General features: G+C 44.7%; 1 protein-coding gene and 1 long non-coding RNA gene across 4 annotated transcripts in view; one reads left to right on the plus strand and one right to left on the minus strand.

Annotated features, from left to right (window-relative positions):
* Positions 1 to 125: 125 nt before the first annotated feature.
* Positions 126 to 19,744, minus strand: part of Adgra3 (adhesion G protein-coupled receptor A3) — a 96,085-nt gene continuing 76,466 nt past the window's right edge. For all 3 annotated transcript variants that reach the window (XM_040747066.1, XM_040747067.1, XM_021226417.2), the window contains 5 exons: positions 13,237 to 13,361; positions 11,996 to 12,119; positions 4,069 to 4,214; positions 1,839 to 1,934; positions 126 to 1,697 (listed from right to left, as the gene is read on the minus strand). In XM_040747066.1, coding sequence (XP_040603000.1) covers positions 455 to 1,697; positions 1,839 to 1,934; positions 4,069 to 4,214; positions 11,996 to 12,119; positions 13,237 to 13,361 — 1,734 coding nt within the window. In that variant the 3' untranslated portion in view covers positions 126 to 454. The remainder of the gene's footprint in view (positions 1,698 to 1,838; positions 1,935 to 4,068; positions 4,215 to 11,995; positions 12,120 to 13,236; positions 13,362 to 19,744) is intronic.
* On the plus strand, positions 2,145 to 19,153 carry LOC121140818. The gene is made up of 4 exons (XR_005877745.1): positions 2,145 to 2,216; positions 13,000 to 13,128; positions 17,361 to 17,512; positions 18,508 to 19,153. It is a non-coding gene; the product is annotated as an uncharacterized LOC121140818 (long non-coding RNA).

Below are 19,744 nucleotides of genomic sequence, written 5' to 3' on the forward strand. Positions count from 1 at the left end.
CACCCTCTGGCCACTAGGTTTACAACTCACAAACCAGCACCCTGGGAGGCGAGCACCTTTAACCCATGCAGCCATGGTACCAGCTCCTACAATGTTTTTTACAATATAAAAGTAAACCACAGGCACAAAAACAAACTCCTATTTATTTCTTTAAATACAAGCCTGAAGTGTTAAGTAGATATAACAGATTGTAAGAAATTAGATTTTCAACTTTCAAAATATCTTACTGGAGCTTTGACAAGTAAAACAATAGTTTTAAGGATTTTAAAATTCTTGGGGAAGGGGTGACAATTTAGGAATATAAAATAAGTAAATCCCCAAACTCACAAGCATATTTGGAACTGTTCTGAATCCCTAAGGTGGCTGTAAACAGTTTGTTTCTTAGAGTTCATAGCTTAAAGGAATGTGAGTATCACAGTTTGTATCAATTTCTGTGCCGGAAGCTCCTGCAATGCTACACGGTTGTTTCGTGTTTCCATAATCCAGTCCTAACATTACCAGTACTATCAGTAGCTAGTAAGGGTCCTTCCTGCCCGTTGCTTTTAACTGGTCCATTCTGAACAGCTAAGTTCAGCCCATAAGATTTCTGCTGACTTTCCAGGTCGGCTGCAGTTGGCTTCCTTGGGGCATCTTTCTTACTACTAGCTGAAAGGGGCTTTTCAACATTTCGGCTACTTTTAGGAAGTGTGCTACAAGCATCACTGCTATCCTGTGGAGGTGGGTTGTACTGTCTCTCTCTATAGGCTAAATAAGCTCTCCGACTCCTCGAATGTCCTTCATTGTTTCCTGGCCGGCTTTTAGGTAAGCCATTCTGCATGCTTCCTTCCACGCTCGTCGGGACATCATAGGCATATTCTCGCAGGACTGTGAGTCTGCTGGCCCGGTGTCCTTTACTTCGGTTTTTGTGATGGCGGTTTGGGTGCGCGTTTGTTCGAAACTGCACATCTAAAGGAGCCACGTGCATCTTAATGTCGTTATCCATCGAGTGTTCTGTCAGACTGTTATCAAGCTGGGGTGTGGCATTCACGGGTAAAGCATTGCTGTGGTACTGGGCTGCAGCAGCCTGCAAGTTCGTTAGCTTGCAGCCCTGGGAAGAGTTTTTGAAGCTGGACGCACTTTTGTTTGTGCACGAAGACTCCGCGCTGCTATTGGTGCACTTCGGTGCCTCTCCGTTAGTCCCACCCGAGTTGGGGGGCTGGACATTGACTTGCACTGAGTATGAGCTCCGCCCGGGACAGCACATCATGATCCAGGCAAGTCTCACATCCTCCCTGTTCACGCAATGGTGTACCACGATGAATGCGCTGAAGCTTAAACAGGTAGCTCCGAAAAAGAAGCTAAAAACTAGGTCCAAAGGATAATACAAAGAAACTGCCATGGCCCCAAACATCCACAGGGCGACGTACAGGAGCAAAGTGAGGCTGGCCCCCAAAAGCTGACACTGGAAACTGTGCTCGTTTTCCAATGTGGACGTAGAGACGAGAGACAGAGACATGGAGTCCTGATGATTTACTTCGCCATTGTCGTTGGCTGCCAGTCTCTGTTGCTCTTCTGTGGGCTCTTTGAGCTCATATTTGCGCTCAGGGTGCCTTTTCAACTGAATAAATATGCTTAGGAAGTACATACAGTTTACAAAAGTAATAAAACTGGCAGGTCCATAGAAGGCTCCCAGGGACGGTTCCCAGGCCATCCAGCAACTAGGAGAGAGCATGGGGAACAAGTTTAGACAGTCTGTATTTAAACAAAGCACTTAGCAGTTTGCCATCAACCGTGGTGCCTACAAACTGCTCAAGAAGCAGTGGGCGGGGTCAGGTGTACAGAGAACACAGGGTACTCACTAGGGTGCACTGGGCCGGCTGCCGTAGTTCCTGATGTTCGCTGCTGCAGTAATACCACACACTATGATGGGGATCCCGCCACCAATCAGGTAGAACCTAGGAGAGACAGCGGCTCATTATCTTGTCTATACGGCAGACAGACTTACTACAACATCTAAACACTTCACAGGTCATTCTGTGAAGATTAATTACTCTCACCCCAGTAACACCCTGCGACAACTTTCAGTAACTGCTTTTTTAAATGACCCCCATTTTTTGGTGACGTTTTTGTTCTGTCATGCTTTGTTTTCTTGTTTCTTTTTTAAAAAGGCTCTGAGCTGAGGAAAGCTGGTCAGCTGCTGCCACCCTGTGGCCAGGCGGAAGAACACTTGGATCTAGGTAAGGCTTTAGCTGATAGGGGATTCAGGGAAAGTGCCTTCCATTAAATTGCGCTGGGAACCAAAGTGTCAAATCTATTACACAGCAACTTTCAAGATACGCACACATAAAATATGGTGATGTATTAGAGCCTGGTTCATGTTCAACTAAGACCTCTACCACAAACTAGGGTAGGGTGGGCGTCAGGACCCCACAGCTTTCAGACTACAAAAACCTGTCTCTTTCCCCATGGAGCACATTCAAAACATATAAAAGGAGACTCTTTTCTGAGTACGAGAGCCTTAAATTGATCCCTGGCACCCATGTAAAAGCTGGCCATGGCAGCACACACTTCTAATTTCCACACTGTTGAGATAGAAGCAGAGATCCCTGGGTATGGGTATGCTGTCCAGTGAGTCTAGCCTTATTCTTGAGGATGACACTCAAAGCTCTTCTCTGACCTCTATATACACTGACATGTACACTCAAACACAGAAACACAATCATAAATGAATTTTGTTCAATGAACTGTGGTAGACACAGCATTGATAATCCTGCCAAGGAAAGCTTTGTTTGTAGTTAGAACAGCTCTTAGTTCTCTGACTCCCTAAAAAGGCTTTTCTGTCCAGTTAGACATCACCCAGGACAGTCAGCCTGCATTTATCCTTTCCTGAAAGGCTGCTCCAAATCATGAATGGTCTACGTAAAAACCCTATCTGAAGCATTCTTACGGAATAAGTTTCTTCATCATACCCAGCTACAAATATCTTAAATATGATGTCAGTTTTGCTGACCATGAGCTGCCCTGGAAGTCTAGAACTATGCTCTCCACCTTTCACATAAAATGCATGCCAAGAGGTGTGGCCCTCCTCTTCTTGTCACATTAATTCCCTCTGGATTTACTTGAAAACAGGTTTCCTTTACATTTGCTCTTCCTAACGACCCCCTCCTGTAATGCCCTGTTAACATCTCTGGATCATCTTCACTGTCTCTTACGCCCGCTTATACACATGTTCGCCTTCTGTCTTTCCCTGAACTATCTGCCTTCTCTGTCACACCCCCGGAAGCACATATCGTCTCCTGCCTCATCTCCCACGTACAGTGATGCACCTGCTGCCCCTGCATGTACCAGCAATGCTAGATGCCTTAAGAAGTCCAAGATTGGAGCAAGGGGAGCAAGCACCAATCAGCCTTGCATGCCCAAAACAGAGGGAATCCTTGTTGGCCATTTCAAGGGGGCAGGGTTGCTAGGGTTTGGATCTCATGATGCTTTTCCTTAATGCTTGGAGCTTTTCTTAGAACCCAGTAGGAAGAACTGTGGAGGATGGGACTTGCCAGACTCTCAGCAACGTCAGTGTCCTCCAGTTCTTTCACACAATGACAAAAGTACCCCACCCTCTGTGACTCTCCAGGCTGAGTGAGCAAACCTGATGAGCTCTGGAGTTACCTACTCTGTCTGTATTTTCTTTCATTTCTTCCACAGCCATCTACTGAAAACAGATTCAGCCCAGGATCACTACACTTGTAACCTCTCCCTAGACCTTGCTCATTATCAGGGCTTCAGGGACAGCAGCGTGTGGAAATGAACTGGTTAAGCACTGGGAAATCTCCCTAGTGCTTACCCGACACACTTCCAACACAACTGCTTTTCCTGTAGCTTTTGCAGCTGATGGAAACACCACCTGCAGGGGAAGCCAGCTGACTGGAACCTTCCAGACTCCTTCACCTTTCTGACCCTCACAACCAGTAGGCAATCCCACAGAAGCTGTCTCACACATCTACCTCAGTGATTCGTCGCCATTTCTTATTATCAGGCATTCCAATTTACACTCCATACTCGCTCCACACAGTACTTAATGAACACTTGAGATACCTGAGCATCGGCCGAGGTGGAGCAGGTGGTTCATCAGGATCCTGACATCTCTTAGCTTTCTTAGTTACTTGTTTATAGATGTTTCTAGCAGTGACTCCGACCCACAAAACTGTGGCAAGGGTAGAATAATGAAGAATGATCCCAACCTACAAGGAAGATTGGACAACATATGAAAACTAAAAGAAGAAATGTTTCCTCAAGTCTGATTAAAAAGCATACGAAGGTATACTGTACTTGACTCCTTTACATGTTCATGAAGAAAGCTAGGTTGTTACCAATCACACAATTTATCACTTAGTTCATCTTCTGTCACAGCTAGAAGGAACAGGGAAGACAAAGGTAACTGGAATGCAACAGCATAATAATATGTTCTTGAGAAAGACACCTGCGCTCTGACTGAGAGCTGGGACTTCACCAACAGACAGCACTGGACACTGAATGGGCACAAAACCAAGGGCACAGTAGGTACCTGACAGTGTAACTGCAGTGCAGTTGGTATATGACAAACAATGAATTCATTTGCTAGTGATGACCGGAAGTATGCTGATCACAGGACCTGTCACGTTGCCTCTGGCTGAAGATGAACTTCTAGATGATGAACACAAGAGGCTTGGAACCTTTTTATTTTTATTTTTTAGAAGAAAAGCACTCTATATCACCAGAGCAAAGATACAATCTAGAATAATTTTGTTTTCTTTTATTGGATGAGGGTAGAAGGTAAGACTAAAGCTCAGTCTGTAACCCAGGGTGGCCTATAACTCACTGTGTAGCCCAGACTGGTCTTGAACTTGCAGCAATCCTCCTGTCTCAGCTTCCAAAGTGCTAGATTTATAACCACGACATACCATGGCTAGCTTTCTTAACTAATGACTTGCTATCTTTTCCTACGGTTGTTCTTGTTTCTTTGCTTGTTTTGGAGACAGGATGTTAAAGTTCCCTAGGCTAGCTTCAATGTTACTATGTAGTGAAGGATGACTCTGAACTCTGAACTCCTCCTACAACCCCCTCGACCTCCTGGATTCCAAGGTACAGGGTGTTCTACCACACATGCTTTTTCAAAGTGCTGAGGATCGAATCCTGGTTCCGTACTTTTCCCTCACAATTATTACGGGTGAATTTCCAGAAGTGAAAACATCAAGAAAAATCTCACTAAAGGGTTTAACTCTCCAACCCTCAGATAACTCAAGCTGACACTGCCAAACCCAGGTCAGCGACAAGAGAACAAGAGCCAGTCTGCAGTAAGGACCACTGGCATGGAAGCCCAAATAGCTCTTAGCCAGGACAGTCACTGCCCAGAATAAAGCTTACAGACTCAAGTGCGAGCACAGCTGAACTAGAAAAGTCAGAAGTCATGGAGATCTCCTAAGGACAGAAATAGCTCCTTGGTTCCCATCAGTTTTGCTGACTTGCTAGGAAAGGAAAGTTCATAGATAAAAATGACACACCCCTTTGAGCCATGGGAAGCCACACCAAGCACCATAAGTAAAAATAGCATGAGTAAATTTGAGGCATAGAACCCAGTAAATTCAAGGGGAGTCATTGTAGTTTTATCCAAAATGACAGTCTCTATCGCTGCAGAAGCAGAACAGTTAAATACAATAAGTTATAAATGTTTCAAGACAGGGGCAAGGCAAACAGTTTTTCCAAAGAGTCCCTATGTTTTCTATGGCATTTCTAAATTTCCAAGAAGTGTTCATTCTTCAGAATACCTTTCACTAAAACAATCATAAAAATGGAGATGTTTCGAGAGTCACACAACAAACCATCAATTGACAAGAACCAGGAAAACAGAACCGAGATCCAGGACAGAGGCTCCCTGGTTGTGTAGTACTTTCTATCCAACACTTGGGCAGTTCATAAAACACAATCTGGTGGTCACACTTCCAAATAAATCATAGTCTGGAAATTTTCTAAACAGTTAAGAATAAGTAATCCATGGGGCATGTAAAGGACTTAATAAGTGTAATATATCATTCCTAAAGAAAGAACCTTGGAGCAGAGAGAAACACTGTTGTGCAAGTTTGAGGGCCAGACTTCAGATCCCTAGAACCCAAAGGAAAGCTGGGTAGCCATGGCAGCCACCTGTAATGTCAGCACTCAGGAAATAGGGTAGGCCTAGAACAAGCAAGCTAGTTAGAACAAGTAGTCACATCAGCAAGCTCCAGGCTCTGAGAGAGACCCTACCTCAATAAATAAAGTAGGAAGTGAAACTGGAAGACACTCAATGTCAACTTTGGGCCTCTACACACGTGCACGCGCACACACTCACACGTGCACTCATGCACTCACGAAATGGAGGTAGGGGAGAAAGAACAATCATCCCCACTTTACAAATAGGTATGAGCCTCAGGGCTGGAAGATGGTACACATGTTAAGAGGGTTTACTGCACTTGCAGAGGAACCAGGTTCAGTTCCCAGCACCCAAGTTGGGTGGTTCACAACTTCCTATAACTCCAGTTCCAGGGAATCCCATGACTCTGGTCTCTATGGGTATCAGCACTCACGTGCACACACCTGACACAGACACACATGCATAAACATAATTTAAAACATAATTAAATCTTATATAAAAGGAGTAAATCCCACTTATATGTTACTTATATGGTAATATATACTCTAAAATACTTAAGGTTTTTTTAACTAAATCACTGTAAAATATACTGTAATAGACACAACTATACCAAAAAACCAAAAAGATGTCACCTGTATATAATATGTGAACAGGCAAAAATGATAAGAAACTGCTTCTAGCTGGGGAATAGTGGTGTACATCTTTAATCCCAGCAATCGGGAGCAGAGGCAGTTCCAGGGTAGGTTTCAAAAGCCACACAGAGAAATCCTGTCTTGAAGAACCAAAAAGAAGGGGGGAGGGAAGAAGGGAGGGGGGGAGGGAGGGAGGGAACAAAAGCAATAGCTTCCAGTAGTGATAGTCACAAGTCCACAAATATATTTCTGTAAGTTATTTGACTTAATGCTCCTAGTATCACCATGAGGTCAGTAACTAGCCAGAAGATGCAGGACAAAGGTCCCCTAGCAAGCCAACAGTCTCTTCACACTCAAGTATAGGCCCTAGCCCTTAGCAGAACACAGTAGTAGAGGTAGGGGGATCAGATCAAACTGTTCGGCATTTCATTTATGACTCTGCTGTGGAACACCACAAGTGATTTGGGACACCACGTTAATTCTACACAATGTAGTTTATACACATAACAGACAAAAAGTACCCCCTAGGGTTAATAGAAAAGCTAAAGACACAGTTGCAAGTAGACATTGCTTCCTGTTTCCTGATTAGATTTTCCCTTCTGTCTCTCCCGTGCCAGCACAGCAATTCTCCAGATAACAGATCTAAAAGGACACTGGAGAAGGGCAGCTGGCACTCTATTTGTAGATTAAATCATCAAACAGGAGAACAATCAAACAAGGTCTAACCAAATCCCTTAACACTTAGCTAAGAAAACCAAAAGCAGAAAATGAACAATCAAGCAATTACTCAGTGGTACATGATGAACTGGAACACTGATTCCCCCAACCATGGGCCAGGCCCTTCTATCTCCCAACTCTGCCTCTCTGCTTCCTCCGCAAAACAGTAAAAGGCAGCAGAAAACTGAAAGTGATTTAGGAAAGGGGCAGCTGGCACCTCTAACACGCTTATCAATCACTGTGAGTACCACCATCCTGTGGGTAAAGTAGGTGACTCCTGAAGGAGAGAAGAAAGCTGCAGAAACGATGTGCCTAGGCAAAACAGCACCTACAAATGAACGCATCAGGGTTCTGTGATTGGGTGGCTGGTCTGCTTTGAGGCTGTCATGACTAAACGGGATGCCTATAACATACTAAAGCACTTGCTGGCCTGCTGCCTTTCTCAGCAACACAACCGCCTGTGGCTCTTCTCACCTGATCCTCTCTCTACCCTAAACTTCTCAAGCTCATGGGATTTCCTTCCCCCGGCTTCTCATTCCTATACAACCCTGCCATTTCAGCCATGCGTTCTCTTAGTCTTACTCTTCCTCTCCCTCTTCCACGCTCGCCTTCCCCTTCTCTTTCTCTCCCCCTCTCCTCTCCTGGCCAAGTACAGTCTACTGGCCATGTTCAATACACTACTTTCTCTCTCTCCTGTGGACTTTCCTTCATACCTACAATAAAAACCTCCTCGACCACACCTTGGAGCAGTCATCTTCCCAGTTTATACATCTGATGTCAAAACTCTCAGTTTAAATGGAGACAGGGTCTCATTGTGCTGGCCGGAACTCACTCTGTAGACCAACCTATGGCCTTGAACTCAGAGACCCATCTCCTTCTGCCTCCCAAGTGCTTAGATGAAAGGCATGCCTAGCAGGGCATGTTTTAGAGTTGGAGGAAGAGAAAGACCACGCTAATTTAATCAGCCTTGCTCACATTTTACAGGAGAAATACAGAAGCCTCAACTAGGTTGAAAGATTACTACAACAAGTAAATGAGGAAGGTATAGATAATTGCCTACCTACCAGGACCTGGAATTCTCCCCCAGATTTCTGGACACCACACATTGCTCCCAGACCAAGCAACTGAATTGTTACAATGTAAGAGTAAAGCAAGGGGCCTTGAATCATGAATACCAGAGCAATGCTGCTTTGTGCGCTACACAGTCAAAGCCTCCTTTATAAACCTTTAGCTGGAGAATTTGTTCTGAGATCCTGGAAAGTCCATGCCATTGCTCTCCTTTTCATTGTAGAGAGGCTATAAAACATCACTTGGGCATCTTTATAATAGTCTCTTCCTAGCCATTTCCTTAATGAATAAATTAACATGTCTGCTTGAGGAAACCAAGGAGCACTTTGTGCTGAAGTTGAAGACAGTTGCTGTGTGCTCTACTATCAGGAACTATGCTTGACAAGGCCTGGGGCTCAATTTCTATACGCAAACACAGGCTTCTTCTCCTTTTTCTTTTTGGTAACTGCTGTAGAGCACCTACTATGGGTCATATCGTGGGTTGGTTCCCAGATGAATGTGGAAGAACCAAACTGATATACAATTCTCACCTAGCAAGAAGTTAAGAATCTAGCAACAGCTAGTCCGGAGAAAGGAAGAGTAACCCGGCACTACAGCAAGCCCTGATAGTGGGAGATGAGGGACAGTATCTCTAAAATTGTTACTGATATACCTTCAATGTAAGCCAAAAGCAGTGACATGAATGGGGAAGGAGCAAGAACAAAGAAGCTGTCGTCTGTCTATGTATTGTGCTGATCCAAGACTTACTATCTGAAAGTATGCATTTAAGGGCAGAGGAATGCCTGACGCAAACATCACACAGGCAAGATGTGACTGTGTCAATAATACAGGCAGTAGTACTAGCTAACACTTCCTGAGAAATTAATACAAGCCTGCTACCATTGAAACTCAGTGCTCTTGGCGATTCTTACAAACACTCAAATATTTGAAAATAGCTCTCAAGAATGCAATGATGGATTTATCACCAACAGGCCATAACGCAACATGACTGGGTCAAGCATGGCTTCTGACTGTGTTAATAAATTTGTTCATCATGTAATAATCATCCAAAAACCCACTAGCAAGATAAAACTCAGACCTTGACAACAACCTGATCTAACCATAGCTCCAATTCAAGGTCACTATCATCCTCTATTCTTACTCCTTCATTTTCTTGCAACTACCTATCTTTGCTCAAAGTAGATTACGTTAGTCATTTTTACCTTAAGACAAATAGCTTTCAGTGTGAATATGATTTCTCAGCCCTTTTTCCCCTAAACTTCGCTGGTGGTGTTCTTCACTATTCACTACATGCCTGAGTTTCTCAGTGTCTGTGACAGGCATTCATTCAGTTGCTTCCAGGTTTCTGCTACTGAATATAACACTACATGAATATTCATACCCATGTGCAAACTCATACCCACATGAGCAAGGTCATTAAACCTAAGCGTGAAACTGCAGGCTCCAGAGTTTGCAAACTTTTTACTTCCGAAGGTAAAAGCCTCACAGAATATGTCTACTCACAGTTGAGCCAACAGTGCACACAGGATCCTGGAACCCGCATGTTCACCAGTCATACTTGGGGATTAGATGGAAGCTCTCTGTGTGCGAGTGGAGAGCAAAAGATGCAGACTGGACATGGCCAGGGCAATCTGGGAGAGAAGGAAGGCTAGCAAAGGTAGAGGAAAATACCTTGCCTTTATAAATGGGGTGAAGGAGCTAAAACAGCCTGGGGGAATTAAGCAGGGCCAGGAGGCTAGCGTGGGGCTTTGAAGTGTCTAACAGGTACTTGTGAATAAGGAGTGAGGAGGTCTGGAGACCACTATGGGCTTGGATACCCCACCATAGGTGTATGTCACTGGAGGATCATGTGTCCCTTCTGCCAGAGACAAGGGAAATGATTCCTTTTGGGAGCCGGGAAGCTGTTTTATAAGTTCCTGAAGAATGCTGGCTTTTATTTAACCACCAGAAATACTTCTAGTCCAGTTTGCGCTGATGTTTCTGGACATACGTCCTTCCAGTGCCATGCCTGCATAGCTGCCATGTCCTCTGTCACTGTACATTGAGCCCCATATTAAATGCTTTCTATTATAAGTTGTTTTGGTCATGATGTCTTTTTTTTGGGGGGGGGCTGGCCTTGAACTCATGGAGATCTGCCTGCCTCTGCCTCCCAATTGTTAGCATTAAAGGTGTGAGCTGTTATGCCTGGCTGGTCATATTGTCTTATGGCAGTAATAAGAAAGTAACCAAGACATCATGTCTGCATAGTGGCAGGAGATAGCTATGCATTAAAGTCTTATTTAGTCTTTTCTAAACTTTCATGTCATTTCTAGTAATATGTGTGAACTGTTTTTGTTTTTTAATATATACAATCACATCACCGAACCATTCAATTATCACAATTTGCAGTTCAGAAATGAGATAGACACAGTGACTATGGGAATCAGGATTTCAGACCGATATTTATAGTCTATGTTCACTGTAGCTTTACAACAGCCAAGGGGTGGAAACGATGCCTGTTTATAATGAATACACAGAGGCCCTAAAGTGGAATATTATTCAATCATAATAAAGGAAATTATGTCATAGTCAACAACATAAACTTTAAGGACACTGAATGCTACAAAGCCCAGGCAGTGAAGCAACAGAAGGAGGGGAAAACACGAGGTGTTGGGGAACAAGAAGATGAGAGCAGCTGTTTGGAGGGGACAGAGGGGACACTCACAGTCACGAGGCAGGAGGATCCCAAGATAAGATGCACTAGAAGCACACGACGCACACCCGTGTGCTATGTGCCAGAGGCAGCACTCATGTGCTGTGTTTTATGTCACAATTTCAAAACAACAGGTCGACAAACTGCCACCCACCAACGCAGCCAGCAAGTGCTGGCACTGAGATGTAAGTCCGCCTTGCTGTATACACTCCTTAGTCTTAGGGAAGCCATATACAAATAAGGAAATGCAACTACATTCTCTCCTACTCTTATGTGGAGGAGAATACGGTAACAATGTCAGATCTGAAGGACAAAGAGTTAAATACTTAATTCTTTACATTTCTCAAACCTAATGTTTTTTTTTTTTAATTTTTCCCAATTCCTCTTGTTTTCATCAGAGGATTAAGTTATTTAAAATCTACTGCCAGAAAAAAATGTCATTTATCTTTTACTCAAAGGGACTTTATAAACATTTAAATGAACTGTTAAGCACTGCACAGGGCTTGACAGATAACAGGCAATTGCCAAAGACAGAAACCAGCTTTTAGAGCTAGTCATTAGGCTGGGAATAGGTACTCAAAACTTTAAGAACACTGCTAGATTGCTTAGTGGGCAGGCCTTAGGCTGGGCTGCAGGTAAAGGGAAGACTCCAGAGAACAAGTCTTTTGTTTTACTGTTAAAGAAACACAGTTATTTTCTAGTATCATAATATTTTTTCCATCTTAAAACCTTTCAAATTCAACTTACTGCTTGACAGACGCTGGCATTTCTAGTCTGGGTTATTCCTCCCACGAAGACCACGCAGGTCAGGAAAATATGGAAGCACAAGTTCACGAGCATGTGCCAGCTCTTGAGACTGATGCGGATCAAACTGTCAGGAAAAAGGGGAAGGTGAACACTGCGACACTGGTAGCAGGTCTCTGACCTCTGACGAGCACCTACAGGTTAAGGCCAGCTGCATGAAAGGTGACATTTCAATGCTTCAGTTTTAAAAGCCTTACTTACTGGACATGTACAATAAATACACATACACACAAACAACTTGAGGAACCATTGGCCTACCATTGTTTCTTAACATTTAGCCTTATGTGTTAAAAAGACATTTATGGAATCACAGCACCCACTGAAGCTATACAATTCTCCACCGTCAGAAGAACATGGACAGCTGTCACTACTGATGTCTAAGAAGATTGGCTTACACTTAGCGATGTGGAGATGTCTGCAGCGTGCTGGTGGGTTTTGGTCCTGACAAAGGATGATGGCACATATGGCCTAGGTACCCAGTGCCTTTCCTCCTGACCTTTTGTAATGAAGTGCTGAAGCCTTTCTTTTTCGTTCCTTTTTTAATACATCAAAATCACCTTTTGTTTCCAAAGCAAATGTCAAGAAATGCCATACATGTCCAACTTAAATAGGAAAATACGTTCCAGCAGAATCTTTTGTAAAGTGAGTTTCCTGCTTCACAAATCCTTTTAGTTCATTGCTTCCAATCACAATGTAAGTTTCCATAACCGTGTCTCCAATTAACAGAAAGCAAATCCTCTATGAAAATGTCACCAACTTTCTTAAAAGTGTCATCTTTAAAGATGTCAGGACATTGAAAAAGTTGTAAATACAAGTACAGACAGTCTACTACATAGAGATACCTCTGCAAGGACTTCTACAGGTGACAAAACCATTCTCCTTCAGGCCCTCTTGCTCCTGTGCCCACCACCCCAGCCTCGAACACACACTCCTATCTTCTCTTCCAGGAACCCCAGGAAAGTGGAAAGGAGAAAGTGTCCTTAACAGAATAAAGGATGAATGAGAAAATTCTTCAGGGTTGAAATTAGCTCTGGATATCCTGGATGGGCATGAATGAAGACTTTGTGCAGTCTGTGGTAAGCATTCTTAATTTGTAAGGGCACCACTGGTACCATAAACAAATGTGAAATGAAGTCCTCCAATCCAAGGTCACAAATCTATAATGGTCAGGTGCACTCTCTTACCTGTGGTGGTACATGTAACTGATGATGACAGCCAAGAGACACAGGAGGAGGATGGTGGCAGTAGTATAAATCACAGGATGCAGGAGACTGGCTGCTGGAGTGTACAGCTCTGACCCTGTCAGATCCTGAGGGGACAAAAACAGTTCATGGACTGTTACAGACAATTAGCTACTAGAAGTTTCCTGAATGCCTGAATCATGCTGTTGACCAAAACCTCTGGACCTGACACTTCTGTGTTCCATTCAAGGATTAATGTCCCCCCTTTTTTTAAGAAAGGAAGAGTGTATTTGGGATCACAGATTCAGAGGGTAAGAGTCCATCATGTCTGGGAAAGCATGGCATGGGCATAGGAACAGGAATTTGGCAGATTATATTTCTTCTACACACAGGAAGCAGAAAAAATTGGTAGGAAGTGAGGTGAGGATATAAATGCTCAATGCCTACCCAGTGATGTACTTCCTCCACCAAAGATCAACCGCCTAAAAGTTCCATAACCTCCAAACCCCATCATCAGCATGGAACCGAGTGTTCAAACACATAAGCCTAAGGAAGCCACTTCTCACTAAAAACACCACACCATCTATGGCTTGTATCATACAGACATGACGTTGATTCAGCCAATCACCAGAACCTGAGCCTCATCTCCATGTTTAAAACCGGAACATAGACTTCACATACTATAATCACTGGTAACTAACAGAATGAACACATGATGGTATCCCCTAAGACTTTAATCAACTTCTATTATGTAACACATTAGCCAGTTTTCTGAAACAGTGACCAAAACACCTAAGATAAAGCCACTTAAAAAGAGGAAAAAAGTTCACTTTGACTAATGATTTCAGCCCATAATCACTTGGTTCTCTGTTGGGCCTGTGGCAAGGTAGCATATTATAGCAGAAGTACTCAGTGAATAAAGGTGTTAGCCCAAGGTGGGCTAGAACACAAACAGAAGATGAGGATTCTAATATCCTTTACTGAGGCCCTTCAGTCATCTAATCCCCCACTACAACCCACCCTTCACCAGTTCTTCCATCCAGAGCAGTACAAGCTGCTAACGCAACCTCTAGCAGTAGACCTTTGGAGGACACTTAATCTATGCTGCAATATTTAAACTTATTCTTTGAAAAGTTCTTACACGTATACAGTGTATCATCCTACTCCCTTCTACTAACTCCACCAACACAGTTCTTTGCCAAGTTTCTATCCTTTTAAAAGAATAACCCACTGAGTTCAGTTATCATGTTCAATGTTAGACCACGTTCTTACTATTGCTCCACTGTGGGGCAGTACCCCACAGGAAGTGACTGCAGGAAAATACAGATTCCACCCTCCCCAATGCTTTCCAAAAACAGGAACAGGCCAAACATCATGCAAAATGTCGTTCCTGCCCTTCCAGGTCATAGCCACGTCAGGGGATAGAGGGCTGGGGGAGGTGGGGGGTGGGAGGTGGGGGCGGAGGTCAGAGCAGAGCCTGACTGCATTTGCTAGAGCTCCAACTACAGAAAGCCCTGTATGAGGGAAAGCTCAGGCACCAATGGTGGCAAGCCACTTGACACAACAAAACCCAGGTGCTAACCATTCAGCACTCTATCTAGAGGAGTGCTGAGGTTGGTAAACAATTAGCTCCATTTTCTAGGTCACAAAACTGAGTCATGCAGAAATTTAGTATTGTGAGGACTATATCCAAAGAAGTTTAGCTGCCAAGTGTGTATACCGAAGCATAATACAGACACTGTCTTGCTCACTGCCTTTCTCAGACAGGAGCAATACCACAAAGACACCTGCACTCTTGGCTCTAAGTAGCAGGGGTCAATCTGAGACCCACAAGTTCTACCCAAGTTCTCTTTCCACAATGACTCCTGGGGGTATAAAAGGGTGGCTGGATGTAGGAAGGAGTTAATAGTGATGTATCCATAACCAGAAAGCCGCTGACAGAATCTAAAGGAAGAAAAGATAGATGGAAAAGGATGGGACAGTGGACAAAACATGGGAAAGGAACTCATGCTTAACAAGACAAGAAGAAAAGTGGAGGCCATCCTCAACTGAGCAGGGAGTGAAGGGAGGGGCCATCCTCAACTGAGTAGGGAGGGAGGGGCCATCCTCAACTGAGCAGGGAGGGAGGGAGGGGCCATCCTCAACTGAGCAGGGAGTGAAGGGAGGGGCCATCCTCAACTGTGCAGGGAGTGAAGGGAGGGGCCATCCTCAACTGAGCAGGGAGTGAAGGGAGGGGCCATCCTCAACTGAGCAGGGAGTGTAGGGAGGGGCCATCCTCAACTGAGCAGGGAGGGAGGGAGGGGCCATCCTCAACTGTGCAGGGAGTGAAGGGAGGGGCCATCCTCAACTGAGTAGGGAGGGAGGGAGGGGCCATCCTCAACTGAGTAGGGAGGGAGAGAGGGGCCATCCTCAACTGAGCAGGGAGGGAGGGGCCATCCTCAACTGAGCAGGGAGGGAGGGGCCATCCTCAACTGAGCAGGGAGGGAGGGGCCATCCTCAACTGAGCAGGGAGGGAGGGGCCATCCTCAACTGAGCAGGGAGGGAGGGGCCATCCTCAACTGAGCAGGGAGGGAGGGGCCATCCTCAACTGAGCAGGGAGGGAGGGGCCATCCTCAAATGAGCATGGAGGGAGGGAGGGTCCATCCTCAACAGAGCAGGGAAGGAGGGAGGGGCCATCCTCAAATGAGCATGGAGGGAGGGAGGGTCCATCCTCAACAGAGCAGGGAAGGAGGGAGGGGCCATCCTCAACTGAGCAGGGAAGGAGGGAGGGGCCATCCTCAACTGAGCAGGGAGGGAGGGGCCATCCTCAACTGTGCAGGGAATGAAGGGAGGGGCCATCCTCAACTGTGCAGGGAATGAAGGGAGGGGCCATCCTCAACTGTGCAGGGAGTGAAGGGAGGGGCCATCCTCAACTGAGCAGGGAGGGAGGGAGGGGCCATCCTCAACTGTGCAGGGAGGTAGAGGCCATCCTCAAATGAGCATGGAGGGAGGGAGGGGCCATCCTCAACAGAGCAGGGAAGGAGGGAGGGGCCATCCTCAACTGAGCAGGGAGGGAGGGAGGGGCCATCCTCAACAGAGCAGGGTAGGGTGGGCATCCTCAACACAGCAGGGGTTAAGGAGGGGCATCCTAGACTGAACATGGAGGGAAGGGGGGACATCTTCTATGGAGAAGTGAGAAAAAGAGGGAGGGACACTCTGAACAGAGCAAGGAGTGAGCAAGTTCTCTAGGGATGAAGCAGAAGCTAAGAATATAAAGCCTTAACTTTAAAAAGATGGTATCAGATCATCTTAAACCCAAGACCTTAACAACAGAAAGGAACAGCTAATGACAAGAAAACAGCTAATGGGAAGCTAGAGGGCGAACAAAGAAAACTGAATTCCAACCTCAGTGTTTCACCGAACCATGACAAGCTCTGGCCTGCAATTCCTCCATTTACTTGACAGCCATGAACTAGAGGCCCAGTGCTGAGCAGCAGATAGGCAGCCATAAGACAGCAGTGACACACCTCAGAGGACTCAGGGTGAACGGCACACAGAAGGAAACAGACAGAGGCCTCACCAATGACCCTACAGCGTGCCTAGTAAGGGGCCCACAATATGGGTCTACAGAGCATGGCCTCAGGAAACACATCTAGTGAGAGGGAGAAGCAGCCATAGCAGCACAGAAGAGCTGAGGATAACTGTCAGGGTTTTGACAGAGCCACACACTCTGTTCAGGCACTGAACTGGATCTGACATCTCCCATAAGACACCACTCCATTGCCACTCACGTGGCGTATCACACATGAGTATTAACGCAAGCTCAAGGGTTTCTGTACTCTGGCCAGTATTAAAAGTTAATGAGAAAGTGAAAAGAGCTAGACCTTATGATCATTACTTTCATTTTTGAGAAATTTATCCTGCAGAGACATCATGAAATGTGTAAAGTGACACCATATAAGCAAACAGCTGGAAATAGATCCAGCAGAGAAAATCTAAGGCAATCAGGGCAGGGCCAGGAGACACCCCTCAGAGCTTAAAAAAAAAACCCCTGTGAGCTGTGAGATGCGGGAGACGAGGTGCTGCAGTGTGGTTATTAGAACAGCGCTTCTGGAACACACTGCCAGATTCTAACCACTGTTCCAAAGCTAGTTTAGCTCCAGCCCTGCGGACAGGAGGCTATGATAACTGCCACAAAGACACCGGGAGGTGCCTGATGCCTGTGTGTCTACCGAGGGTCATCTGCCACCACTCCATCTCTACTCGCGCTGCACGCATCAGCTCCACAGTGTGTCCAGAGGTCAGTATCAGGTATCTTCTTAGATCACATTCCTTCTTACATTTTCACGTAGGTTCCTCACTGAACCGGAAGTATGCCAACTCAAGTAGACTGGCTGGCCAGAGAGCACCTGGATCCTCTGTCTCTACCTCCCTGGTGCTGTCCTTAAGGGCACCCACAATTATTTCTGGGCTTTCCCACAGGTCCTTATTCTCTCACAGCAAAGACTTTACCCACCGAGTCATCTCTCCACCCAGGAAGGATGGTTAAAGATAATACATACAGTAAGCAAGCATGGGTGAAAACAGGACTACATATTCATGTTGTTTGAACATACAAATCTCTTCAACACGCATTTAACAGCGGTTACTTATAACTTCTAGCTGGGAGGTTCACACTACATAAGAAATTAAAACATCTGATACTAGACCATGCTGTTTACAGACTGTTTAAGCAGAAACCTTGCTGGCATTCTGAGTCAGCTACGTACTAACTGGAACTGGTTTGCTTTCATCAGACACACTTCATATAAACAAACTTGCAAGCATTATTAAAGGAACAAGGAAGTAGCCCTGGTCTTTACAACTAGAACAGTGGCTCTCAACCTTCCCAATGCGGTGGCCTTTTAATACAGTTCCTCATGGTGTGATGATCCCCCAACCACACAATTATTTTCATTGCTACTTCATAACTGTCATTTGCTACTGTTACGGGTCATAATGTAAAGATCTGCTGTGAAGGCTATTTGATATGTGACCCCCGTGAAAGGGTCATCACCCCCATAGGGGGCACGACACACAGGTGAGAACCAATGATCTAGATGACGCTAGTGACAAAAGCATAGCGAGCAGCATGAACACGTTGCCCTCACAACTATTACTGAATGGGCTATTTAGGTCCTACATATTGTCTACGCATATTTGCTCCTACTGCCCAGCGCTCCTGTGATACTCCCCAACCCGCTGGCTATGCCGGATCCGAATTCAGCAACCCAGCTTCTGATTTTTCCCCCTCAGGCTCTGAGAAGACAGCGTGGAAGAAAGGAAAGATTACATTTATGACTCAGTGAAAGTTTAAAAGAAAACAAAGACAACAGTTGTCAATTTTAAAGGCACTACTTGTATCTCAACTGTTGTTAATTACTGTAGAATATATCTACTTTTCTGCTATAGTCTGGACGATGGACCCCCAAGCCTTCATACATGATAAATACATGCTCACAGAAATGCCTACAGCCTTACGTGGGTTTAATTCCATTACATGCCTGTACGATAAAGAAGCAACTCTGAATTTTCCACACTGTAACTTTTCAACTTTGTCAGAAATCCAAGCTGTGTTTCCATGTTCTGCCTCTAGGTGGCAGTTACGCCTCATAAAACAAGATACTCTGAAACTAGGGGGAAAAGATCTTAGCAGTCTTCCAGCTTTGAAAAACCGTGTCTTACATTTTTTTTAAAAGATTAAAAGTCTGAAAGATAAAAGAATAGCTTATTCCTTCTAGAAAAGGATTATATTAATTTAAATAGTTTAGAGGAACAGTTAGGAAGTTCAAAATTAGAAACTTTCAACTCTATTAGATTAAACAAAAACAAAAGTCTCACATAGTGCAGAATCAGGGTGAAGATTAAAATGCAGTATTTCTGTGTTTCATTAATTTTGCTCAACTTCTTTTTAGTACTATATACATTTCAGACAATTTTGTATTGCCTATTGTTTCTCCTTCAAGCACTACATAGTTTCAGATTATTTTACCCTCAAATGTGAGAGGAAAGAAAAACCATATTTAAACAAAAACCAATTAAAATGCAGAATTGTGGAACCAAGTTATCAACCACACAACTACTGCTACTAGGGCTTTGGGATCACTGAGGAAGAGGAGGTGGGACGATTTTAAGAGCCAAAGGAACATGGAGTTTGCTGTAAGACTGTCTCTTAGGTATGTCAGAAGCGACACCCATGAAGTCTCACCACCACGCCTGCCCAAACGTGAGTTGAACAAGGAGGGCACCCATACACATACCAGTGTGGAAGCGGAAGGGAGCTCATCAGGCCTCAACCCTACACACAAAACAACAACAGGAAACTGAGGAATGTCCAGCTGGAGAAACAGTCTTCAACTATAGGTTGGTTATCTAATACCAAATGTCCAGCCGTTAAAATATACATACAAGGAACATTACAGACTGAGCAGGCTGTGTTTATCAAAAAGAAGTCACAAGTTTGAAAGAGAGCAAGAAGGGGTATAGGCAGGCT

The sequence above is a fragment of the Mesocricetus auratus genome, unplaced genomic scaffold (genome assembly GCF_017639785.1).
Source record: "Mesocricetus auratus isolate SY011 unplaced genomic scaffold, BCM_Maur_2.0 Super-Scaffold_100006, whole genome shotgun sequence".
In the NCBI taxonomy this organism is placed as follows: Eukaryota; Metazoa; Chordata; class Mammalia; order Rodentia; family Cricetidae; genus Mesocricetus; species Mesocricetus auratus.